The sequence below is a fragment of the Trachypithecus francoisi genome, unplaced genomic scaffold, assembly GCF_009764315.1.
Source record: "Trachypithecus francoisi isolate TF-2019V2 unplaced genomic scaffold, Tfra_2.0 Lachesis_group15, whole genome shotgun sequence".
Lineage (NCBI taxonomy): Eukaryota > Metazoa > Chordata > Mammalia > Primates > Cercopithecidae > Trachypithecus > Trachypithecus francoisi.
Window position 1 is genome coordinate 50,974,635 of NW_022681460.1, and position 25,885 is coordinate 51,000,519.

At 47.8% G+C, this 25,885-nt stretch overlaps 1 protein-coding gene across 2 annotated transcripts; it reads left to right on the plus strand.

Annotated features, from left to right (window-relative positions):
* Positions 1-2,430: 2,430 nt before the first annotated feature.
* On the plus strand, positions 2,431-23,948 carry MTRES1 (mitochondrial transcription rescue factor 1). Of its 2 annotated transcripts, none has more exons than XM_033234752.1 (4): positions 2,431-2,530; positions 11,878-12,359; positions 16,639-16,711; positions 23,423-23,948. In XM_033234752.1, exons 2-4 carry the CDS (start codon positions 11,890-11,892, stop codon positions 23,600-23,602), a joined length of 723 nt encoding a protein of 240 aa, XP_033090643.1. In that variant the 5' UTR covers positions 2,431-2,530; positions 11,878-11,889; the 3' UTR covers positions 23,603-23,948. The 2 variants fall into 2 exon arrangements, with proteins under 2 accessions (XP_033090643.1, XP_033090644.1); XM_033234753.1 differs by lacking the exon at positions 2,431-2,530 and adding an exon at positions 2,579-2,813 and having other exon boundaries at positions 23,423-23,708.
* Positions 23,949-25,885: the final 1,937 nt, after the last annotated feature.

A 25,885-nucleotide genomic window follows, 5' to 3' on the forward strand; every position in this document is an offset into this window, starting at 1 on the left:
TGGGAGGCTGAGACTGGTGGATGACCTGAGGTCAGGAGTTCAAGACCAGCCTGACCAACATGGTAAAACCCCATCTCTACTAAAAATACAAAAATTAGCCAGGTGTGGTAGTGCGCACCTCTAATCCCAGCTGAGACAGAAAGGGAGAAATTGAGGGTATCTCTAAGATATCTGACCTAAGTAATAGGAAGGGTGGAATTTCCTTAACAGTTATTTCCTTAATTGAAATAAGGAATGCTGTGGGAGGAACGCATTTGGGTGTGGGGATGAGACTGGGATCTGGGTTTTGGTCCTATCAAGTTTGAGATTTCCATTAGATATCCAAGTGAAGATGTTAAGTGGGCAGTTGGAGTCTTGAATGCAAGAGAATGATCTCGGCTGGCAATACAAATTTGAGGATTGTCCACATGTAGATAATATGTAAAGCCACGAAATTGTTGGAGATCGACTGGGGAACTAGGATAGATAAAAAGGAAAAAGATTAGAGGTCTAAGCCTGGGGCACTTACTCTTTGGCATTCTAAGGATGTAATGAAAAAACGCAGGCTGGGAGTGGTGGCTCACACCTGTAATCCCAGCACTTTGAGGCGAGTGGATCACTTGAGGTCAGGAGTTTGAGACAAGCCTGGCCAATATGGTGAAACCCTATCTTTACTAAAATACAAAAAAAAAAAAAATTAGCCAGGCGTGGTGGCGGGCGCCTGTAGTCCCAGCTACTGGGGAGGCTAAGGCAGGAGAACAGCGTGAACCCGGGAGGCGGAGCTTACAGTGAGCCGAGATCCCACCACTGCACTCCAGCCTGGGCAACAGAGCCAGACTCCATCTCAAAAAAAAAAAAAAAAAAAAAATACAAAAATTAGCCGGGCATGGTGGTGCGTACCTGTAGTCCCAACTACCAAGGAGGCTGAGGCAGGAGAAACACTTGAACCCAGGAGTGGAGGTTGCAGTGAGCAGAGACCATGCCATTGCACTCCAACCTGGGGGCCAGAGCGAGACGCATTCTCAAAAACAAAAACAAAACAAAACAAAACCAAAAAAAGTAAAAACAGGGAAGAAGATTAAGTGGCAAATGAGGTAGGTGAAACCAATGTGGTATCTTACAACTCAAGTAAGTTGAGGAATGAGACCAGACCTTTGGATTTACATTGTGGAGGTCATCTGTGACTTTGACTAGAAGTTTTGTTAGAATGTTGCAGGGTGACGTCTTGTTGGGTGTATGAGTCAGAGTTCTCCAAAGACAGACCCAATAAGAGAGGGATGGATGGATGGATGGATGGATGGATGGATGGGAGGGAAAGGGGAATTGGCTCACGTGTAAATTGCATTATTCTTGAAAAGATGTTCCCTGAAACTGCAAGTTCTGACGTATTTGCACATTTTTCTGGAAACAACGCCTATATCTCTCGGAGATGTTAAAAGGGGGCAGGCTCGGTGGCTCACACCTGTAATTTCAGCACTTTAGGAGGCTGAGGCCGGAAGATCGCTTCACTTGATTCCCAGCCTGGGCAACATGGCGAAACACCATCTCTACAAACAAAACAAAACAAAAATTAGCAGGCCGTGGTGGCGCACACCTGGAGTCCTATCTACCGGGGAGACTCAGATGGGGAGAATAGCTTGAGCCTGGGTAGCAGAGGTTGCAGTGAGCCGAGATCGCACCAGGCAACAGAGTGAGACCCTGTCTAAAAAAAAAATTTTTGCCGGGCGCGGTGGCTCAAGCCTGTAATCCCAGCACTTTGGGAGGCCGAGACGGGCAGATCACGAGGTCAGGAGATCGAGACCATCCTGGCTAATACGGTGAAACCTCGTCTCTACTAAAAAAATACAAAAAACTAGCCGGGCGCGGTGGCGGGCGCCTGTAGTCCCAGCTACTCGGGAGGCTGAGGCAGGAGAATGGCGTAAACCCGGGAGGCGGAGCTTGCAGTGAGCTGAGATCCGGCCACTGCACTCCAGCCTGGGCGACAGAGCGAGATTCCGTCTCAAAAATAAAAATAAAAATAAAAAATAAAAATAAAAAAAAATTTTTTTTTCAAAGGGGTTAGTGGCCCCAGAGAAAGGATCACTTCATTAATAATTAAGATGCTTAGCCGGTCATGGTGGTTCACGCCTGTAGTCCCAGCTACTCGTGAGACAGAGGAACGAGAATCGCTTGAACCCAGGAGGCGGAGGTTGCAGTGAGCTGAGATTACGCCACTGCACTCCAGCCTGGGCAACAGAGTGAGACTCGATTTCAACAACAACAACAAAAATAAAAAATAAAAAAGAATTAAGATGAGCTCTCTTTGGTCAGGCGGCGCTGGTTTCTTCGCTGGGCTCGCCTGCGGTTGTGCCCCGAGCCTACTTCCCGCTCAGTCCTCCGAGAGGCGACTTCCAGCAGGGGTCGCCGCTTCGCTGCCGCCCTGGCCTCGCGCCCCGCCCGACCCGCTCTCACTGCGCCGGCGCCGGCGGAAGGGGCGGGGCGCAGGTAGGGGTGGCCTGGAGGCCTGCAGTCCGCGCGGCCGCGGGGAGGGACGAGAGGGCCTGACGTACAGGTGAGTGCGCCTCTGCTGGTGCGCCGCGCCGGGCCCCCTGTCCGCGCCCCCGGTCACTTCGCCCTGGCGCCCCGCCCACGCTCCAGCCGGGTCTCCCCATGAGTGTCCCGTATTCTGCCAGCCTCGGGACGCCCCGCGAGCCCAGGGCTGCGCAGGGGCTGCGGTAATTGAGCGCGGCGAAGACTTCCGTTCCTGCGTCCGATCGCTCCTGCTGGCTCCGAATGCAGATTGCGAACCCAGGAACGCAGTTGTCCATTTCCTTTGACCTTGGGGACCCAGGAAGGTGCACTGCCCGTGGGGGCGGGGAGGGAGCTAGAGGAACCCGACCCTGTCTTAGCCCGCAGCCTCCGAGGTCTCCAAGTAAAGGGAAGGATCTTTAGCTGTATTAGACTTTAAAGCGTTTAGACCAGTTTTTCCATCTTACGGAGCGGTGAACGGGCTCAGGAATGTGGAGCGTTTCCTGGCGTTAAGCAGGTCAAAGTCAGCGCTGCTTTTCTTACAGACACTGCTTTTCTTACAGTCTTTGGTTAGTTCAGATTGTATACCTCTCCTGAAGATGTCACCCAGAACCTCCTATGAGCTTCTGCCGTGATCATTCCTCCACTCACCCCACACCAACGCCAAAGAGATCTTTTAAAATGAACTTCTATCAGGTCAATTCCCAGGGCCCATCATTGCGTGTTCTTTTCCTGATTCATTCGAATGCACCCGTTCTGATCCATTTTTATTCCACAGTGGGGTGTTGTTTTGTCGTTTTTTAAGACAGTAGCTCTGTCACCAAGGCTAGAATACAGTGGTGTGAACTCTGCTCATTGCAGCCTCCCCCTCCCAGGTTCAAGCGATTGTTCCGCCTCAGCCTCCCAAGTAGCTGTGACTACAGGTGTGCGCCACCACGCGTGGCTAATTTTTGTGTTTTTAGTAGAGACGAGGTTTCACCATGTTGGCCAAGCTGGTCTCGAACTCCTGGCCTCAAATGATCCGCCCGCCTCGCCCTCCCAAAGTGCTGGAATTACAGGCGTGAGCCACTGCGTCTGGCCTATTTTTATTTTAGATCTCACTGTGTTGCCCAGGCTGATCTCAAGCTCTTGGACACAAGTGATTCTCCTGCCTTTGCCTCCCAAAGTGCTGGGATTATAGGCGTGAGCCACCTGCCTGACCTCATTTGCCCTCTCAATCCCCCTTACCCTGTTCCAGTTTCTTCCCCTAGAGCATTAACCACCAGCTATCATGTAATTTACACGGTGTTTTTTGTGTGTGTGTACCTGTTTCCCCTACTAGAATATAAACTCTACAAGAGTAGGAATCTTCATCCATATGTTTTTCCTCTGCTGAATTTCTACTGCCCAAATTAGTGCTTGGCACATGGTGAGTGCTTAATTAAGGGAGGAGGCCAGTGTTGCTGAAGCTGAATTTGCAAGAGTCAGATTGCAGATGAGGTTGGAGAGGAAATGGGGGCTGAGGGAGCACCAGATCCTGTAGAGCCTTTAGAACATGGTAGAGACTTTGCTTTTCTCTGAGTGCTTTTGTAGGGATTTGAGGAAAGGAGTGACATCGTATGAATGACTTTATTATGTACCTACATGGAGGTGTCAAATAGGCAGTTAGATATTGTGTTGCAGGTCCCCAGGTTCATTGATTCACTAAGAGGACTCAAAAGACTCAGCATATAGTCATACTCACAGCTGTGATTTGTTATAGCAAAAGGATACAAAGCAAAATAAGCAAAGGGAAAAGATGCATGGGACAAAGTCTGGAGGAAACCAGGTGCAGTCTTCTAAGAGTCCTCTCCTAGTGGAGTCACATGGGGTATGCTTAATTCTTGCAGCATCAAATTATGACAAGACGTGAGAGATCTCTATCAGGAAAGCTCATAGAGCTCATTTTTCCAATAAAAAGTCACATAGGCACTGTCTGCCTAGAGTGTGCCAAAATTTCAGCTGCCCCAGAAAAACGCAGGTGTTCAGAATCACATCGTACAGTTTCAGCACAGTGAGCCGCTCTTATCCAGATGGGAATTGTGGGAACCCTCATGAAGTTCAAGTTCCCAGACACTAGCCATGGGCCAACTATGCAAGCAGGCATTCTAAGGATAGCAGTCTCAGGCCTGTTATATTAATTCTTTTCTGCACAGATGTACGAGTCTGGAATTTGGGAGAAAGTCCTGGAATGGGAATATAGATTAGGGTGTGGTTGGCATATAGGTGGTATTTAAAGCCGCAGAAAAGATTGGTGTCTTTTTTTTTTTTTTTTTTGAGGCGGAGTCTCGCTCTGTCGCCCGGACTGGAGTGCAGTGGCTGGATCTCAGCTCACTGCAAGCTCCGCCTCCCGGGTTTACGCCATTCTCCTGCCTCAGCCTCCCGAGTAGCTGGGACTACAGGCGCCCGCCGCCTCGCCCGGCTAGTTTTTGTATTTTTAGTAGAGACGGGGTTTCACCGTGTTAGCCAGGATGGTCTCGATCTCCTGACCTCGTGATCCGCCCGTCTCAGCCTTCCAAAGTGCTGGGATTACAGGCTTGAGCCACCGCGCCCGGCCAAGATTGGTGTCTTGATAATGCATTTGTAAGAATTAATTGGGTACACTTAAGAGGTGAGCTGGATAAAGTGAATGTATAAGAGAAGAGGACCAAAGATAGAGGCCTGGGCCCCTCCAACTTTAAGATATCAGGGAGGGCCAGGCACAGTGGCTCAGGCCTGTAATCCTAGCACTTTGGGAGGCTGAGGTGGGTGGGTCACTTGAGGTCAGGATTTCCAAACCAGCCTGGCCAACATGGTGAAACCCTGTCTCTACTAAAAATATAAAAATTAGCCAGGTGTGGTGGTAGGCGCCCGTAATCTCAGCTACTTTGGAGGCTGAGGTGGGAGAATATGGCCTGAACCCAGGAGGCAGAGGTTGCAGTGAGCCAAGATCGCACCACTACACTCCAGCCTGGGCAACAGAGGAAGACCATGTCTCAAAAAGAAAAGAAAAAAGATGTCAGGGAGAAGAGAAGGACGCAGCAAAGGAGTCTCCTTTTTTTTGGCGGGGGGGAGGGGGGAGATAGAGTTTTGCGCTTGTTGCCCAGTCTGGAGTGCAATGGCCTTGGCTCACTGCAGCCTCCGCCTCCCAGATTCAAGTGATTCTCTTGCCTCAACCTCCTGAGTAGCTGGGATTACAGGTGCCCGCCATCGTGCCTGGCTAATTTTTTTTTTTTTTTTTTTGAGACGTTGTCTCACTCTTGTTGCCCAGGCTGGAGTGCAATGGCGCAATCTTGGCTCACTGCAACCTCCACCTCCCGGGTTCAAGCGATTCTCGTGCCTCATCCTCCCGAGTAGCTGGGATTACAGGCACGTGCCACCAGGCTCAGCTAATTTTTGTATTAGTAGTAGAGACAGGGTTTCTCCATGTTGGTCAGGCTGATCTCGAACTCCCAACCTAAGGTGATCCACTCGCCTTGGCCTCCCAAAGTGCTGGGATTACAGGTGTGAGCCACCGTGCCCGGCCAGCAAAGGAGTCTTGAGAAGCAGCAGCCACAGGAGAGATAGGAAGAAAACCAAGAGTGAGGTGTCTTGGAGACCAAGTGAAGAAGAGAGGCGTAATCAGTTTTTTCCAGTGCTGCTGAGAAGTCAGTTAAGATGAGGACTGACATGACCTTTTGGATTTAGAAAATGAAAGGAGTGGAGTTGAAGAGAGTTAGACAACCATTTTGAGGAGTTTTATGGTAAAGGGGCAAGAAAAGTGTTGGTATCTGGGGATTGTGGAGGCAAGAGGTTTGTGTCATTGATTGCTTTTGAATGAGAGAAAAGTAACAGCATCCTGTCCTTTACTATAGCCACCCCCACATTGACTCATTTCCTCACATATGCCAAGTGCCTGGCTAGGCCCTGGTATAAAACACGCAGTCCTTGTCGTCAGGGAACTGCCATTTAAGTGGAATGTGGGCAAGTAAACTGCCTGCCAGGGCACACGTGAAAGCATGTCCAGGGGAGGCTGAACCCTGCACCAGCTGGAGCTCAGAGCAAGAATGCCTGAGCTGGGCGTGGTGGATCACACCTGTAATTCTAGCACTTTGGGAGACTGAGGCAGGCAGATCACAAGGTTAGGAGTTCGAGATGAGGCTGGCCAACGTTGTGAAACCCATCTCCACTAAAAATACAAAAATTAGCTGGGCGTGGTGGCCCGTGCCTGTAGTCCCAGCTACTGGGGAGGCTGAGGCAGGAGAATCGCTTGAACCCAGGAGGCGGAGGTTGCAGTAAGCTGAGATTATGCTACTGAACTCCAGCCCAGACGACAGTGCAAGACTCCATCTCAAAAAAAAAAAAAAGCCTGAGTATCCTTGAATGCTCATCCTCATTCATCCTTGAATGAGAGAAAAAATAACAGCATGCCAATGGAATAGTCCATTATCAAGCAAAAAAATTACTGTTGTAACGTGATGTTTCCCCATGGCTCAGTTTCAGGCCACCTTTGCCCTTTGCTCACAGAACTCTGTAGGCATCCTTGCTCTGCGCTCCAGCTGGTGCAGGGTTCAGCCTCCCCTGGGCCTGCTTTCACATGTGTGCCATGGCAGGCAGTTTACTTGCCCACATTCCACTTAAACGGCAGTTCCCAGATGACAAGGACTGTGTGTTTTCTACCAAGGCCTACCCAGGCACTTGGCATATGTGAGCAAATGAGTGATTGTGGGGGTGGCTGTAGTCATGGGCAGGATGCTCATTTCATTTCTAGAAATTGAATCTGCCACCATTCACTGGTTTTGGTATGTCCTGAGCAGAGGAGTGAAGAACAGGGCACTGTGTAGGCCCTATCACTACCCTTAGAGTTTGGGAGATAATTTGTGACTTAATTCGAAAGTAACAAAAAAAATGTATAGTGTTGGTGCAACCAGAGTATGGAAAAGGGTCTGTGGAGCATGGCTGGGTAGAGGAGGATGTGGCTTGTGTGGAGTGCGGAGGAAGAGGAGACCATGACAAAAGGACGGGAACTTCTCAGTAGTAGATTTTTTTTTTTTCCAAATGCGCTGTAAGGAACCCAGATTCTCCAGTGCTGCTTCGGTTGGAGAGGAGCTGGGTGCCTGGTTAGTTCTTTTCTCTGGCACCCCCACTTTCAACTCAGGGCTCCCTTGAACAGTTTCGAAGTCCTGAGGCAGGGCCGGGCACGGTGGCTCATGCCTGTAATCCCAGCACTTTGGGTGATTGAGGTGAGCGGATCACAAGGTCAGGAGATCAAGACCATCTTGACTAACACGATGAAACCATGTCTCTACTAAAGACACAAAAAATTAGCCGGGCGTGGTAGTGGGTGCCTGTAGTCCCAGCTACTTGGGCGGCTGAGGCAGGAGAATGGCGTGAACCTGGGAGGCGGAGCTTGCAGTGAGCCGAGATCGCACCACTGCGCTGCAGCCTGGGCGACAGAACGAGACTCCGTCTCAAAATAATAGTAACAAAGTTCTGAGGCAGAATCTGGGTCCTCCCTTGTGACCCTGAGTGCCCACTGCTGACAACTACAAATGGTCGTCATCTCCAGCAAGAATTAGGTTAATGTGTTTCCTCAGTTTTATGTTTTTAATGAATTTTATCTAAGCTTCCAACATCTACCACTGTTTGCCTGCTAGAAAGTTAAGCTGATCACAGTGACAGGTAGTGAGTAGCTAATAAACACAAGGGAATTCGTGGCTTGACATTTTGGTATGTTTGTTGAGTTTACAAATGCATCTGATTCTAAATGGTTATTTTCTGCTAGGAAAGGTTTCCTAATGCAGGTAGATGTAACTCTACTTGTGACGTCGGCAGAGAGCCACATCATATCTAGGCATTCCTCAAAGTAAACAACGGTACGGTAAAAACTAGGACTCTTTTCAAAGGCAGGAAGAGGGTAAAAAAGATACTAAAAATAAATAAAAATAAAAATAGGACTTATGGATGGGGAATGTGGGCACCTGGGGTCTGACACAGAAACAGGACTTCTACCCCTAGCCATGGGTACTTCCCTCCCCTAGGTGTCTCCTCTTAGGATTTCTTCTAAGTTGGGGCAACAGTTCCTCCCACTCTTCTGTCCCTGAAAACTATCTGTTCTTTCTGGTATTGCACTAGTTGGTGAGTTTTTATTCCAGAAAAAAAATAAGAAAATAGATGTCTGGCCGGGCGCGGTGGCTCAAGCCTGTAATCCCAGCACTTTGGGAGGCCGAGACGGGCGGATCACGAGGTCAGGAGATCGAGACCATCCTGGGTAATACGGTGAAACCCCGTCTCTACTAAAGAATACAAAAAACTAGCCGGGCGATGAGGCAGGCGCCTGTAGTCCCAGCTACTTGGGAGGCGGAGGCAGGAGAATGGCGTGAACCTGGGAGGCGGAGCTTGCAGTGAGCTGAGATCCGGCCACCGCACTCCAGCCTGGGCGACAGAGCCAGACTCCGTCTCAAAAAAAAAAAAAAAAAGAAAAAATAAAAAGAAAATAGATGTCAGGGTGTAGAAGAAAGAGCACTTAACTTGGAGTTGGAAGACTGATGGACAGTTCAGAATGGTAGTAATGAGTCTAGGCTTTGGAGCTCGGATGCCTAGATTTGAATAGTGTCTGTGTGACCCTATAGCTGAGATGGGCTTGTTGCAAGGAATAAATGAGTTCACGTGTAGAGCAATGCCTGGCCCACAGTAAAAACAATGAGCCTTAAGAAGACTTGACCAGGCCGGGCGCGGTGGCTCAAGCCTGTAATCCCAGCACTTTGGGAGGCCGAGACGGGCGGATCACGAGGTCAGGAGATCGAGACCATCCTGGCGAACACAGTGAAACCCCATCTCTACTAAAAATACAAAAAAAAAAAAAAAAAAAAAAAAGAAGACTTGACCAGCCGGGCGTGGTGGCTCACGCCTGTAATCCTAGCACTTTGGGAGGCCGAGGCGGGTGGATCACCTTAGGTCAGGAGTTCAAGACCAGCCTGGGCCACGTAGTGAAACCCTGTCACTACAAAAATACAAAACTGAGCCGGGCACAGCGGCACATGCCTGTAATTGCAGCTACTTGGGAGGCTGAGACACGAGAATCACTTGAACCCAGGAGGTGGAGGCTGCAGTGAGCCAAGATTGCACCTCTGTACTCCAGCCTGGGCAACAGAGTAAGACTCCATCTCATTTACTAGCTGTGCCACTTAGCTTATTCTTAAATTGCTTCAGCTTTTGTTTGTACTCATCTGCAAAATGAGGGAATTGCACAAAGTCATCCCGCAGAGGCTGCTTTTTTTTTTCTTCTTCTTGTTTTTGAGACAGAGTTTCACTCTTGTTGCCCAGGCTGGAGTGTAATGGCACAATCTCAGCTCACCACAACCTCTGCCTCCCAGGTTCAAGCAGTTCTTCTGCCGCAGCCTCCCAAATTGCTGGGATTACAGGCACGCGCCACCACACCCGGCTAATCTTGTATTTTTAGTAGAGACAGGGTTTCTCCGTGTTAGCCAGGCTGGTCTCAAACTCCCAACCTCAGGTGATCTGCCCACCTCGGCATCCCAGAGTGCTGGGATCACAGGCATGAGCCGCCAAAGTAAAACTTTTAATAATGACTCTAGGACTTAGGACCAACACAGACTTCCTGGGGATGATGTTAGAGAGCTCTGGCCACCTATGGCTAAACCTTCCTGTGTGTTTTGGGTGGCTGGGAGAGTATGAGAGGCTGTGCTTATGAGTTAATAATTTTTCTTCAGATTTTACATTGTGAAGGATATATGCCAAAATCTTACAATGGTTAATGTGGAGTGGACTAGGGCTGGTTTTAATTTTCTTTTTTTGAGATGGAGTTTCACTCTTGTCGCCCAGGCTGGAGTGCAATGGCACAATCTTGGCTCACTGCAACCTCCACCTCCTGGGTTCAATTTGGGAGTAGCTAGCTCCATGTTTTTGAGTGGGCCATAATCAGAGGTATCAATCTTAAGGTACAATCTAGGCACAAAGGAAAGTCATTTGCAGACTCACAGTACAAGGATGTTGATCATATGGAAACCCTTCCCTCATTACCAAATCATGGTCTCTAAAACCTTCTTGATATACTTGCAGAGGTGGGGGTGGGGGTGAGTCTGCCACCATCATAAGATGGTTTCTGCTACATTTGAGGTAACTGTAGGAATTGATTGCCCTCTGACATGTCACAAGCACTTGTCACAATTCCCTAGTTTGTGGGTCTCTAGACTCCTTCCTTGTCTGCTAGCTAATGCCTCTGTTAAACGTGGGGAAGGAGATGTAAAAGGAGTTAAAATGCAGGTCTGTCCAGTTTGCTCACCCTTACCTCTGATTTGCTAGGGCTGGAGGTTGAAATAAAGTTTAGAGATTCACTCTGGATTTCATGAAGTCATGATCTGGTGTCCTTCCTTGGCAAAGTCAATGTTGTAAGGATATAATGTATGTCAGTCAACAGTCTTTCTCTCCAAATTTTCCTTTAAAAAACAAAAACAAAAACAGGCCGGGCACAGTGGCTCACGCCTATAATCCCAGCACTTGGGGAGGCCAAGGCAGGCAGATCACCTGAGGTCGGGAGTTTGAGACCACCTTGACCACCATGGAGAAACCCTGTTTCTACTAAAAATACAAAATTAGCTGGGCATGGTTATGCATGCCTGTAATTCCAGCTACTGGGGAGGCTGAGGCAGGAGAATAGCTTGAGAGATTGTGGTGAGCCGAGATGGTGCCATTGCACTCCAGCCTGGGCAACAAGAGCGAAACTCCATCTCAAAAAAAAAAAAATTGAAAATTGAAAAAACCAAAAATAATTGAGAACTATTGTTAGTATTTTTTTAGAAGCAGTCAGTACCCAAAGCTAATTTGGGGGAGGGAGAAGAGTAGAACCAGTGCTTTCACATATACTAGTATCACATTGGACCTTCCTGACAATCCTATGAGCTAATCACATTAGTTGCAGCTAGAAGATTCACTATGCTGTGATATATGGCCCCTGGTACATGCAGATTGATACGACTTTTTTTTTTAATTTTGAGATGTGGTTTCTTGTTGCCTGGGCTGGAGTATAATGGCGTGATCTCGGCGCACTGCAGCCTCCGCCTCCCAAGTTCAAGCGATTCTCCTGCCTCAGCCTCCTGCGTAGCTCGGATTACAGGTGCCTGCCACCACGCCTGGCTAATTTTTGTATTTTTGGTAGAGATGGGGTTTCGCCATGTTGGCCAGGCTGGTCTTGTACTCCTGACCTCTCTGCCCACCTCAGCCTCCCAAAGTGCTGGGATTACAGGCGTGAGCCACCGCGCCAGGCCCGATAGGACTTTTTAGGGGCGCATACGTATAGTACTAGACAAAGTGTTCATAGTGCATATGGTTTATGTTGTAAGAACGTCATGACATTGCACTTGTGAGATAAAACTGATTTATTATCTGTTTCAGATTATAAGCGCCATGGCTATGGCTAGTGTTAAATTGCTTGCTGGTGTTTTAAGAAAGCCAGATGCCTGGATTGGACTCTGGGGTGTTCTCCGAGGGACACCTGCGTCATACAAACTCTGTACTTCCTGGAATCGATACTTGTATTTTTCTAGTACCAAGTTACGTGCACCAAATTATAAAACACTTTTTTATAATATTTTCTCACTGAGACTCCCAGGACTTTTACTATCTCCAGAATATATTTTTCCTTTTTCCATAAGACTCAAAAGTAATATAAGCTCTACAAAATCTACTAAAAAGTCTCTGCATAAAGTAGATGAAGAGGACTCTGATGAAGAAAGCGATCATGACGAGATGAGTGAGCAGGAAGAGGAGCTTGAGGATGACCCTACTGTAGTCAAAGACTATAAAGACCTGGAAAAAGCAGTGCAGTCTTTTCGGTATGATGTTGTCTTGAAGACGGGGCTAGATATTGGGAGAAAGTGAGTATGATACACATTTCATTATAAACTCACTCGTAGTCGTGTTATTTTAATGTAGCATTCCAAATCACTTGGCCCATATTATGGTGAAGAATAACCACAATAAAAGGACCTTTATAGGTAACCTGTTTCAATTATTTCATTTTATAGATGAGCAAACTGATTTCCAAAGAAGTCAAGTGACTGCCTGGAAATCCCATGTGCCATATTAGAAAATTTGAATCTAAGACACAGTTGACTGTAAGATGAACCATTGATTTAATAACAGCTGCTTGAGGAGACAATGAATCACCATATTAGATGTATGTAGCAAGCATAAAATGCACCGGGATATTTCACAAATGCTATAATGTGAAACAGTACCTCGGCTGGGCACGGTGGCTCATGCCTGTAATCCCAGCAGTTTGGGAGGCCGAGCTGCGTGGATCACAAGGTCAGGAGTTCAAGACCAGCCTGGCCAATATGGTGAAACTCTGTCTCTACTAAAAATACAAAAATTAGCCAGGCGAGATGGCAGGCGCCTGTAGTCCCAGCTACTTGGGAGGCTGAGGCAGGAGAATTGCTTGAACCTGGGAGGCAGAGGTTACAGTGAGCCAAGGTTGTGCCACTGCACTCCAGCCTGGGCAACAGAGCAAGACTCCATCTGGGAAAAAAAAAGGTACCTCTTAGAATTAACAGCATGATGTATAATAAGATGATGGTTAAGAATGCAGGCTTTGGCCAGGCACCGTGGCTCATGCCTGTAATCCCAGCACTTTGGGAGGCTGAGGCAGGCAGATCACAAGGTCAGGAGATCGAGACCGTCCTGGCTAGTACGGTGAAACCCAGTCTCTACTAAAAATACAAAAAATTAGCTGGATGTGGTGACGGGCGCCTGTACTCGCAGCTGCTCAGGAGGCTGAGACAGGAGAATGGCATGAACCCAGAGGTAGAGCTTGCAGTGACCTGAGATAGCGCTACTGCACTCCAGCCTGGGTGACAGAGTGAGACTCCGTCTCAAAAAAAAAAAAAAAAAGCCAGGCACGGTGGCTCAAGCCTGTAATCCCGGCACTTTGGGAGGCCGAGACGGGCGGATCACGAGGTCAGGAGATCAAGACCATCCTGGCTAACCCGGTGAAACCCCGTCTCTACTAAAAAATACAAAAAACTAGCCAGGCGAGGTGGCAGGCCCCTGTAGTCCCAGCTACTCGGGAGGCTGAGGCAGGAGAATGGCGTAAACCGAGGAGGCAAAGCTTGCAGTGAGCTGAGATCTGGCCACTGCACTCCAGCCTGGGCGACAGAGTGAGACTCCGTCTCAAAAAAAAACAGAATGTGGGCTTTGGAGCCAGATTACTGGGGTTTCAGTCCTGGTTCTGTGTAACCTTGGGTTAGTTACTTAAACTTTCTGAGCCTCAGTTTTCTCATCTGTAAAATGAAGATGATAGAACCTAGTTTAGAGAGTGGTTGCTAGGATTGAGTGCGTATATATCTATGTCAAGCACTTATAACAGTGTCTGGCACATAGTAGGTACTCAATATATGTGGGCTGTTTTGAAGAAAATACCACATATGTTCATGTATAATAGAGGTATTGAGTCTAACTTTTCAGATTTCTTTTTTTTTTTTTTGGAGACAGAGTCTCGCTCTGTCACCCCAGCTGGAGTGCAGTGGCGTGATCTCGGCTCACTGCAAGCTCCACCTCCTGGATTCACGCCATTCTCCTGCCTCAGCCTCGCAAGTAGTTGGGACTACAGGCGCCTGCCACCACGCTCAGCTAATGTTTTGTATTTTTTTAATAGAGACAGGGTTTCACTGTGTTAGCCAGGATGGTCTCGATCTTGTGACCTCATGATCCGCCCGCCTTGGCCTCCCAAAGTGCTGGGATTACAGGCGTGAGCCACTGCGCCCAGCAAAGATTTCTTTAGTATTCTGATTCCCTCTCTGCTAGATTAATTATATAAGAATAGTGGCCTTCATTGTTCATTTATTCCCTTAGGAATGATTGCATGCATATTGTATACAGTGTAAGAATTGTGATATGAATAAATGCAGAAAAACATCTTGTGTAATTTGTACCTTTATGACCTAATGTAATGTCATAGTTTAATTTTTTAATCCTTAAAGCTTAAGAGATTTCATAAAAAGGGCTGGGCGTGGTGGCTCACGCCTGTAATCCCAGCATTTTGAGAGGCCGAGGCAGGGGATCACAAAGTCAGGTGATCAATACCATCCTGGCTAACACAGTGAAACCCCGTCTCTACTAAAAATAGAAAAAATTGGCTGGGCGCGGTGGTGGGTGCCTGAAGTTCCAGTTACTCAGGAGGCTGAGGCAGGATAATGATGTGAATCTGGGAGGCGGAGCTTGCAGGGAGCCAAAATCGCGCCACCTCACTCCAGCCTGGGCGACAGAGCGAGACTTCGTCTCCGGAAAAAAAAAAAAGAGATTCATAAAAATGAGCCAGCCCATAGGCCCCGCCCTTGGCGTTCTGATTAGGGTGCCATTAGAGAATGTTCTCTAAACTCTGGCAAACTAATAAGGAGGCATCTCCTCTCCCAGAGTAGAAACTGCTGCTGTTATTATTAAGCCGAGCTCCACATGTTAGTCCCCTGGAATCAGATCATCAAAAAGAAAGAGTGTACTGATTTTTAGCTGCTTCCTCCCTTGGTCTTGTTGCAGTGACTTAAGTTCAGAGAGAACAGCAGCTGTCAGATTGGAATTTCCCCAGCCTCAGTACAAACTGGCAGAGGGTTTCTTAATAGCCTTGCCATACACATGGTGTCTGGTTTTTCTCTCAGTGTACAGAGCAGGTATCTGAGGGGAAGGCAGTGCCCACTCACTTTGGCTGTCGTGAATCACCAGAGCTACAGCCTGGCCATGTGATCTCTGCACTGGGAGTCAGGTGGAGTACCCCAGGCCCTTGTCCAGAACGGAGCTTGGCATGTATGCTAAAACCTCTCTTAAGGCTCCATCCAATTAACTGCCCAAGAGCACTAGCAAATCTTTGCAGCAGTTCGACATCTATTTAGAAATGCCTTTTGGTCTCCCTGTTTTAGATACACACCAGAGCAGGTGACTTTCCGTTTCCCAGGACTCAAAATGGAGACTGTGGAGAATCACTGTCAGAGTAAACATTAATGGAGGGCTGGGCGCGGTGGCTCACGCCTATAATCCCAGCACTTTGGGAGACCGAGGCGGGCGGATCACGAGGTCAGGAGATCGAGACCATCCTGACTAACACGGTGAAACCCCGTCTCTACTAAAAATAAAAAATAAAAAAAATTAGCCTGGTGTGGTGGCAGGCACCTGTATTCCCAGCTACTTGGGAGGCTGAGGCAGGAGAATGGTGTGAACCTGTTAGGCAGAGCTTGCAGTGAGCCAAGACCGCACCACTGCACTCCAGCCTAGGCGATGGAGCAAGAATCTGTCTCAAAAATAATAATAATAATGGCAAGTGTTTCTCTCAAACTTGGATAGTTGATGCTTGAACAGTGTGGGGGTTAGAGGTGCCAACCCCCATGTGGTTGAAATGCCACATATAACTTTTTTTGACGCTTAACTACTGATATAGCCTACTGTTGACCGAAGGCCTTACTGATACACAGTTAAAATAAAGTAAGCTCGAGAAAAGAAAATGTTACTAAGAAAAGCATAAGGAAGTGAAAATATATATACTATTTATTAAGTGGGAGTGGATCATCATGAAGGTCTTCATCCTGGCGGAGGAGGAGGAGGCGTGGACTTGCCCTCAGGGGTGGCAGAGGCTAAAGGAAATCCACATATAAGTGGATCTGCACAGTTTGGGCCCGTGCTGGCCAAGGGTCACCTGAGATTCTTTTGAGTATATTTCTATATTTTAAAGCACTTTACCCTTAAAAAAATAGATACAAGGCCGGGCACAGTGTTTCATGCCTGTAATCATAGCACTTTGGGAGGCCAAGGTGGGCGGATCACAAGGTCAGGAGTTCAAGACCAGCCTGGCCAACAGAGTGAAACCCTGTCTCTACTTAAAATACAAAAGTTAGGCATGTTGGTGTGTGCCTGTAGTCCCAGCTACTGGGAGGCTGAGGCAGGAGTTTCACTTGAAACCGGGAGGTGGAGGTTGCAGTGAACCAAGACCACACCACCACATTCCAGCTTGGGCAACAAAGTGAGACTTTGTCTCAAAAAACAACAGAAAAATAGATTTGAGGGTACAAGTGCCATTTTGTTACATGGATATATTGCCTGGTGATGAAGTCTGGGCTTGAGTGTACCCATCACCCAAATTGTGTACATTGTTGCTTTTTTTTTTTTTTGTAGCAAAGTGGAAGAGGCATTCTACAAAGGTGAACTCAGGCTGAATGAGGAAAAATTATGGAAGAAAAGCAGAACGGTGAGATACTAACCTAAAATGACAGCCAGATGTTTTCATCACTTACTCTGCTAGTAACTCAATTAATGTTGCCCCAAATTTTCCCTCTGGCTCCTCTTCCTTCTCTGAGGTCCTCTGTGGTCCTCCAGCTCAAGCTGGTGGGAATCAGCTACAGGCTTCAGACACAGGCACTTTCACTTTTGCAGCCTTAATGACCTTCTGATGAAGCTTCTCCCTTTTAAAATTTTAGAATACGTCACTGTTCGAACTGGCAGAAATCCATTAATTAAACTTCCAGGTCATTAATGTTAGCCCTCATGGAATCCACATAATCAGATTTCAAAGAAACATTTCATCCACGTAGAGTTGTTCTTTGGCCAGTGGTATCTGAGCAGATGTGTAGTTCTGTACAGCTTAGCAGTACCCAGTGAGTGCTTGCTGGATGCACAGCTTTGTGTGCAGAGCAGCTATAAAAAATGATGTGTTCTGTATTTTCTGACAAGTCCATATCAATACTGTTGTTAAGTGAAAGTCAGTTACAAGAAAATGTGTTTCCAGTCTCCACTTTTCTAACAATAAATCATATATAAAAAATCACAGTGGCTCATGCTTGTAATCCCAGCACTTTGGGAGCTGAGGCCTGCGGATCACTTGAGCCCAGGAGTTCAAGACAAGCCTGGGCAGCATGGCAAAGCTCTATTTCTACAAAAAAACAAAAACTTAGCCAGTCGTGGTGGCGGGCGCTTGACCCAGCTACTTGGGAGGCTGAGATGGGAGGATTACTTGAGCCTGGGAGGTCAAGGCTGCAGTGAGTCATAATCATGCCAATGCACTCCAGTTTGGGTGACAGAGTGAGACCCTGTCTCAAAAAAAAAAAAAGACCGGGTGCAGTGGCTCAAGCCTATAATCCCAGCACTTTGGGAGGCCGAGACGGGCGAATCACGAGGTCAGGAGATCGAGACCATCCTGGCTAACACGGTGAAACCCCGTCTCTACTAAAAATACAAAAAAAAAAAAAAAAAAAAATAGCCGGGCGAGGTGGTGGGCGCCTGTAGTCCCAGCTACTCGGGAGGCAGAGGCAGGAGAATGGCGTGAACCCGGGAGGCGGAGCTTGCAGTGAACTGAGATCCGGCCACTGCACTCCAGCCCAGGCGACAGAGCAAGACTTCGTCTCAAAAAAAAAAATTCTGTCCGGACCCAGTGGCTCACGCCTGTAATCCCAGCACTTTGGGAGGCCGAGGCAGGCGGATCACAAGGTCAGGAGATCGAGACCATCCTGGCTAGCATGGTGAAACCCATCTCTACTAAAAATACAAAAAAAAAAATTAGCTGGGCATGGTGGCGGGCGCCTATAGTCCCGGCTACTCAGGAGGCTGAGGCAGGAGAATGGCATGAACCCAGAAGACAGAGCTTGCAGTGAGCTGAGGTGGCGCCACTGCACTCCAGGCTGGGCGACAGAGTGAGACTCTATCTCAAAAAAAAAAAATTCTGTTAGAAAATATGTTTTTGTAAAAGTAAATTACATATATATACACATCTGGAATTAAAATGTTGCTATTACTAGTATTTATCTTTAAGTGAAGCATTATGGATTATGTTAATTTTCTTCATGCTTTTTATTTTCTGAATTTTTTTACCATGCGTATGTATCACTTTCATAATTGGAAAAAACAATACTGGTAATAAAAGTTAACAAAACACAATAAAAAGGTATGACAGAGACCCTTAAAAAGTGTGGAAGACACAAGACATGTGAGGTGTTGGAAGACATAATCTAACTCCGTGTTCAGGGAACAAAGGTTCCAGAGAAGTTAGACGTACTTTGGAGATTGTTTTGATTTCATCTTTCATATTTCAAAATATCCCTGGGGTTGGAGGATCCAAGCTACATCCGGTTGCCCTAGGACATGGGACATTGAGGCTGTCAGCTGTGCATTTGGGTGAGCACTGAGGCTTCCTGCAGTCCTTGCTAACTGGGATCATGCAGGTTCTTGCAGCTCTGTGGGCAGAAGGAGGGAAAAGTCCCCCATGCTGTCTCAGCCCCCAAGTCCCAAGGCACTGGTGATGCCCCTGACTTGAACCAGCAGGCTGGGACTGTGGCTGTTAGCTCTTGCTCAGTGAGCTGCATGCAGTCATAAACCCTTCTCATCTCTGAATTGCTTTTTCCTCCTTTAGCCTGCCCTCCTTCTAAGCTGCAGTGTTCCAAAAACAAGATGTGTTCTTGGAGTAAAGGATGATTACTCCCTGAAAACCCTGTCACTGTGCTGGGGCCTCATTTACAAACCCCACTAGACTATTTTCTCCCCCCACCATTTTGTGATGTTGTTAACTACAGCCTAATTGCTGCTGCTTCATTCTGCCTTGGGTGTTCTGTTGTCTCAGCTGCCTTCCAGGTTTCTTGTGAGGGTCAGCAAAGGAAGGGGGCATTATTAACACTCAGCTGTCTTGTTACTAGGAGGTCTGGTAGCCATAGAAACTGCAGCTAACTGGATATTTGAAATGTAGATATTTGGAACAGCCCCTAATCCCAGCCAGTTTTGCTTTGTGCCTGCGGAGGGACAGGGCCATGGAGGGGAATAAAGAATGCCTCGCCTTCCCTGGTCTGCTCTGTGGAGCCAGTGCCTGGCTGCTGACCCCAAAGGGTCAGGTGCTTGTCTGATGCTGCAGCTCTAACCTTTGCTGCCTGCAATTGAGCAAAGCTTTTCTTTGAGCTGAAAACCAGGTGACAGCCAGGGTGTAGTAGGTGTTGGGTAATTGTTGATTAAACAGTGGCTGTGTGGTGCCCAAGGATGGGGAGTGAATCCTTCCTAAACTCATCTCTTCCTGGGATCAGCTGGGTAAAGGAGGAACACCCCTTCTCTGCGCTACAAGGAAGCCCCAAAGGGATTCATTCCTTAGCCACATACTAGCCTACTCTTTAGAGAGGCAGACATCATGCACAATATCTCTATGAAAGGATATACATAAAGAGTATCCTTTTCTTTGTATATCTTCTTTTCTTTTTCCTTTTCCTTTTTATTTTTATTTTATTTTGGGGACAGGATCTTGCTCGGTTTCCCAGGCTGGAGTGCAGTGGTGCAGCCACAGCTCGTTGCAGTCTTGACTTCTGGGCTCAAGTGATCTTCCCACCTCAGCCTCCCGAGTAGCTGGTATGACAGGCACACCACCATGTCTGGCTATTTTTTTATTTTTTATAGAGACAGGATCTCACTGTGTGGTCCAGGCTGGTCTTGAACTCCTGACCTCAAGTGATCCGCCCACCTTGGCCTCCCAAAGTGCTGAGATTACAGACATGAGACACCACACCTGGCCTATATACCTTTTCTTCGTATACCCTTTTGTATCTTCTAAATTTTGTATCGCATGCATATATTACTTATTGAAAATGAATTGTAGACCGAGTGCAGTGGCTCACACCTGTAATCCCAGCACTTTGGGAGGCCAAGGCCGGCAGAACACTTGAGACCAGGAATTCAAGACCAGTCTGGCCAACATGATGAAACCCCGTCTCTACTAAAAAAAACAGAAAGTTGGCCGGGCGCGGTGGCTCAAGCCTGTAATCCCAGCACTTTGGGAGGCCGAGACGGGCGGATCATGAGGTCAGGAGATCGAGACCATCCTGGCTAACACGGTGAAGCCACGTCTCTACTAAAAAATACAAAAAAAAACTAGCCGGGCGAGGTGGCGGGCGCCTGTAGTCCCAGCTACACGGGAGGCTGAGGCAGGAGAATGGCGTGAACCCGGGAGGCGGAGCTTGCAGTGAGCTGACATTCGGCCACTGCTCAAAAAAAAAAAAAAAAAGTTACCTGGGCATGGTGGCAGGCTCCTTGTAATTCCAGCTATTCAGGAGGCTGAGGCAGGAGAATCGCTTGACTCCAAGAGGCGGAGCTTACAGTGAGCCAAGATTGCGCCACTGCATTCCAGCCTGGGTAATAGAGCGAGACTCCGTCTCAAAAAAAAAAAAAAAATTTTAGCTGAGCAAGGTGGTGCTTGTCTGTAGTCCCAGCCACTTGGGAAGCTGAGGAAGGAGTATCGTTGAGCCCAGGAGTTTGAGGCTGCAGTGCACTGTGATTGTGCCTATGAATAACCATTGCATTCCAGCCTGAGCAACATGTGAGACCTCATCTCTATAAACACTTTAAAAATCATAGTAATTTGAATGAAATAAGGTTATGCCACGGCCGGGCGCGGTGGCTCAAGCCTGTAATCCCAGCACTTTGGGAGGCCGAGACGGGCGGATCACGAGGTCAGGAGATCGAGACCCTCCTGGCTAACACGGTGAAACCCCGTCTCTACTAAAAATACAAAAACTAGCCGGGCGAGGTGGCGGGCGCCTGTAGTCCCAGCTACTCGGGAGGCTGAGGCAGGAGAATGGCGTAAACCCAGGAGGTGGAGCTTGCAGTGAGCTGAGATCCGGCCACTGCACTCCAGTCCGGGCGACAGAGCGAGACTCCGCCTCAAAAAAAAAAAAAAAAAAAAAAAGGTTATGCCAAAAAGGTAAAGCAGAGTTCCCAAGCCTTGTATTTTTTTTTGAGACAGAGTCTTGCTCTTGTTGCCCAGGCTGGAGTGCAATGGCATGATCTCGACTCACTGCCTCCCAGATTCAAGCGATTCTCTTGCCTCAGCTTCCCGAGTATCTGGGATTACAGGCACTTGCCATCATGCCCCGTTAATTTTTGTATTTTTAGTAGAGACGGAGTTTCACCATGTTGGCCAGGCTGGTCTTGAACTCCTGACCTTGTGATCCACCCTCCTTAGCCTCCCAAAGTGCTGGGATTACAGGCATGAGCCACCGCGCCCGGCCTGTATTTCTAGACAGATAAAAATCTAGACAGATGTTTTAAAATGTCCACACAGGCTGAAGTAGTCATTTTCAAAAATTGAACCTAGGGCCGGAAGAAACAGTCGTGACCATAGCAGTGGTATGAGCTTTTCTGCTTCACAGCCCACGGGAGAGGCTGAGAAGGAGGAGAGGGAGTTAATGGTTTAAAATCTGCCCTGTGTGAGTTTTATATCCACCTACTGTGGGCTTCCTGGTTTGGCCCGTATAGTGTTGTGGCAGGCAGGTGTGCATGCCCATGTTGTGGACTTGACTGTTGGGCCTGCAGAGGTCTTGAGTGGGTGGGAGAATAGACATGGGCTTGTTCTGGTGAGGTTGAAAGGTCTCACAGTCTGAAGTTGTGTCTGCCTTAGAGAACATTAATTGTAAAATAAAAGTCAGCATTTGACACCATACTTCTTAAACAGAAGCCCTCTAGTAACCTTCTAAATGGCCATATGTGCCCACTGCTGTCAGTGGTCCACACTTGGGCTTGCCCACCCGCTACTGGAAGCAGTGGTGAGGGGTATGAGATGGCTCCCAGTCATCCCTGGCTTGTGTTTTAGTAGAAGCAGCAGCATGTGGCAGCTGGGTCTGTTTGGCCCTTCTTTTTTTGGGGGGGGGACAGAGTTTTGCTCTTGTTGCCCAGGCTGGAGTGCAATGGTGCCATCTTGGCTTACCACAACCTCCGCCTCCCGGGTTCAAGCGATTCTCCTGCCTCAGCCTCCCAATCCCAAGTAGCTGGGATTATAGGTGTGCACCACCACGCTCAGCTAATTTTTTATTTCTAGTAGAGACGGGGTTTCACTATTTTGGTCAGGCCAGTCTCGAACTCTTGACCACGAGTGATCCACCCACCTTGGCCTCCCAAAGTGCTGGGATTACAGGTGTGAGCCACCGTGCTCGGCCCTGTTTGGCCCTTCTTGAGTGTCTGGAAAGATCCCTTGAGATCCTGAGCTGCCTAGACCAGGTATCGGTCTTGGGCTGTCCATACCTTCAGCACAGACCAGTGTCCTAGACCTGGGAGCTGACAACTGCCCCAGGGTATGCATTGCACTGTCTCAACTGAAGCTGCTTTCTGTGCAAAAATGGGTTTGACCTCAGCCTTTTAACCCATTGAATCAGATCCAACTCTGCCTTCTGTGGCATTCTACCTTCGTGAGTTGAGGCAAGCATTGCACTGGAAATTGTCTTCCTAATGCATGTAGTAATTACTGTGCACACAGTCTCTAAGACTGCCCCCACTTTCTTTGTCTTTTGCCAGTGTTACCAAGATAAATGTGTCCATTCAAATCTTTTCTTAAGTCACCCAGTAGATGTGATTATTTGAGTTACTGTGCACAGGGACGAGCCACAGCCCGCCAGTTGTCTAGTTCTGAAGGAAGGACACTGGCTGATACTGAGGCCCTCATATTTGAGGCACCTTCCCTTTCTTTCTTTTTTTTTTTTGAGACGGAGTCTCCTGCTGTCGCCCAGGCTGGCATGCAGTGGCACGATCTCAGCTCACTGTAACCTCGGCTTCCCAGGTTCAAGCGATTTTCCTGCCACAGCCTCCCAAGTATCTGGGGTCACAGGCACCCACCACCACACCCAGCTAATTTTTGTATTTTTATTAGAGATGAGGTTTCACCATGTTGGCCAGGCTGGTCTTGAACTCCTGACCTCAGGTGATCCGCCCAGCTTGGCCTCCCAAAGTGCTGGGATTACAGGCATGAGCCACCGCACCTGGCCGAGGCACCCTCCCTTTCACGTTGAGGCACTGGGGATAGGTGACAGTGACCGAGGTCAGGGCCTTTTCTCACCTGCCCCTCCTCTGGGTCGTGCTCATGTGGTGAAAAGTCAAAGCAGCCGTGTTTGCATTGGCCTGGATTTCCTGAAGTGTAACCAAGCCTCCGTTTTCTTTTAATTTGCAGGTGAAAGTGGGAGATACATTGGATCTTCTCATTGGAGAGGATAAAGAAGCAGGAACAGAGACAGTTATGCGGATTCTCTTGAAAAAAGTGTTTGAAGAGAAGACTGAAAGTGAAAAATACAGAGTGGTGTTACGGCGGTGGAAAAGTTTAAAGTTGCCTAAGAAGAGAACATCTAAATAAATGGATTGCTTTTTAGCAATAAAGCTGCTTTCTAGTGGTAGAGGAAGGGGTCACCTGAAAAAGAGGACATTTTTATTAAAATAAAGTTCTCTTAGCGTTTGTGGAATCTGCTGAGCCATTTTGTGGAAACTAGGATCCATATCTGGAGACACTTCCCAAGGCCTGCCTCACCCCCACCCCTCCCCACCTTGATCCATGCTCCTCTGACCTCGTCGTGTGAGAACCCCTTTGCCAGAGTGAGACGTGTGCAGAGTGAACTAAGCCCCAGAGGCTTTTAATGGCTTGCCTGCTGTTTCCCACATAAACTACCTCAGGAGTCATTATAAAATAAACAGGCCTTGTTGTCTCTTAGTGTTTTTATTTAAAATTTTCCCTGTCCAGCGGGGCCAGTTTCCCAGGTTCAGGTTTCTTTAGACAAAACCAAGCAAAGTCAAGGGTACTTTCAGATGTTAGGGGATAACCTCTGGGAGACCCCTCTCTCCCCTGCCCTTCCGAATTACCAGTGGCGGGGGGGCCTTAGTTCCCTTCAGTTTGTCTTCACAAGTCTGGATGAATAAAGTTTTTCCAGCTAATTTCAAACCAGCTAGTTAGAGCCCATTTGAAATTACTAGTTTAGGGCAGGGGTCCATCAACGAAGGCAGCCAAAGACTTGTGTTTCTATAGCCCTTGAGCCAAGAATGGTTTTTACAGCACACATGCATGCACACACACACACAGCCAGAGACTTCTGTGGCCCACAAAGCCTAAAATATTTACTTCAAAAAAAAAATAAACCTTTTGGCTGGGCACAGTGGCTTACACCTGCTAACTCGGCATTTTGGGAGGCCAAGGCAGGTGAATCACTTAATCCCAGGAGTTTGAGATCAGCCTGGGGGCAACATAGACTTCATCTCTCTCAAAAAAAAAAAAAGACATTTTTGTAGAGCGGGGGTTCTTGCTCTGTTGCCCAGGCTGTCTCCCAACTCCTGGGCTCAGGTGACTGTCTCACTTTGGCTTCCTAAAGTGCTGGGATTACAGGCATGAGCCACTGTACCTGGCCAAAGCCTAAAATATTTACTACCTACCCCTTTACAGAAAAAGTTTTTTGACCCCTAGTTTAGGGTAATCAGTAAGGGTTTAATTTTCGGGTGAAAGTAAACATACCTGTTTTATCAATGAAGAGAATAAAACCAATTCTAATTCTCAAAAAGTGTCATAAAATGAAGGCTTACCAGAGTAGTGTGGTGGGGTAGACAATGTATATCATCTAAGAAAGGACCTATGGATGAATAATCCAGGCTATAGATTCCCAGGAGCTGTTTGCTGGCACTTGGAGAGGTTACCTCCAATAAGAGACTTGCTAGATTATGGCACATGAAAAAGACTGGCTGGCCCAGGCACAATGGCTCACACCTGTAATCCCAACACTTTGGGAAGCTGAGGCTTGAGGTCAGGAATTTGAGACCAGCCTGGCCAACACGGTGAAACCCCATCTCTACTAAAAATACAAAAATTAGCTGGGCATGGTGGCAGGCACCTGTAATCCCAACTACTCAGGAGGCTAAGGCAGGAGAGAATCGCTCGAACCTGGGAGGCAGAGTTTGCAGTGAGCAGACATCGTGCCCCTGCACTCCAGCCTGGGCAACAAGAGCAAGACTCCATCTCCAAAAAAAGAAAAAAAGACCCTGTATCTGGGCTCTTATTTGTCCCCCAGGAATTCCTGAGAATCCTTAACTGGCAGTGAAGAGACACTTCTGTAGCCCAAAGCAGTGGAATGTTTGGGCTCATGTGTCTGGAACTGTTAACCAGCTTGTTTTTCTTTTTCTTTTTAATTTTTTTTTTTTTTTTTTTTTTTTGAGATGGACTCTTGCTCTGTCACCAGGCTGGAGTGCAGTGGCGTGATCTCGGCTCACTGCAACCTCCGCCTCCCAGGTTCAAATGATTCTCCTGCCTCAGCCTCCCGAGTAGCTGGGATTACAGGTGCCCGCCACCACACACAGCTATTTTTTTTGTATTTTAAGTAGAGATGGGGTTTAACCATGTTGGTCAGGCTGATCTTGAACTCCTGACCTCATGATCCGCCCGCCTCAGCCTCCCAAAGTGCTGGGATACAGGCGTGAGCCACTACGCTCAGCTGTAAAGAGATTATTTTTTAACATGAACTGCTCATAACTTTTTTTTCCTTTTTTTTTTTTTTGAGATGCAGTCTCTCTGTCACCCAGGCTGGAGTGCAGTGGCACGATCTCAGCTCACTGCAACCTCTGCCTCTCGGGTTCAAGCGATTCTTCTGCCTCAGCCTCCTGA

What these genes read in the sequence shown, in the direction of transcription:
- MTRES1 (XM_033234752.1), top strand. Translation starts at nt 11,890, where the DNA reads ATGGCTATGGCTAGTGTTAAATTGCTTGCTGGTGTTTTAAGAAAGCCA. An exon ending in GGGCTAGATATTGGGAGAAA is followed by an intron (nt 12,360 to 16,638) that starts GTGAGTATGATA and finishes TTTTTTTTGTAG; the next exon opens with CAAAGTGGAAGAGGCATTCT. An exon ending in TATGGAAGAAAAGCAGAACG is followed by an intron (nt 16,712 to 23,422) that starts GTGAGATACTAA and finishes TTTAATTTGCAG; the next exon opens with GTGAAAGTGGGAGATACATT.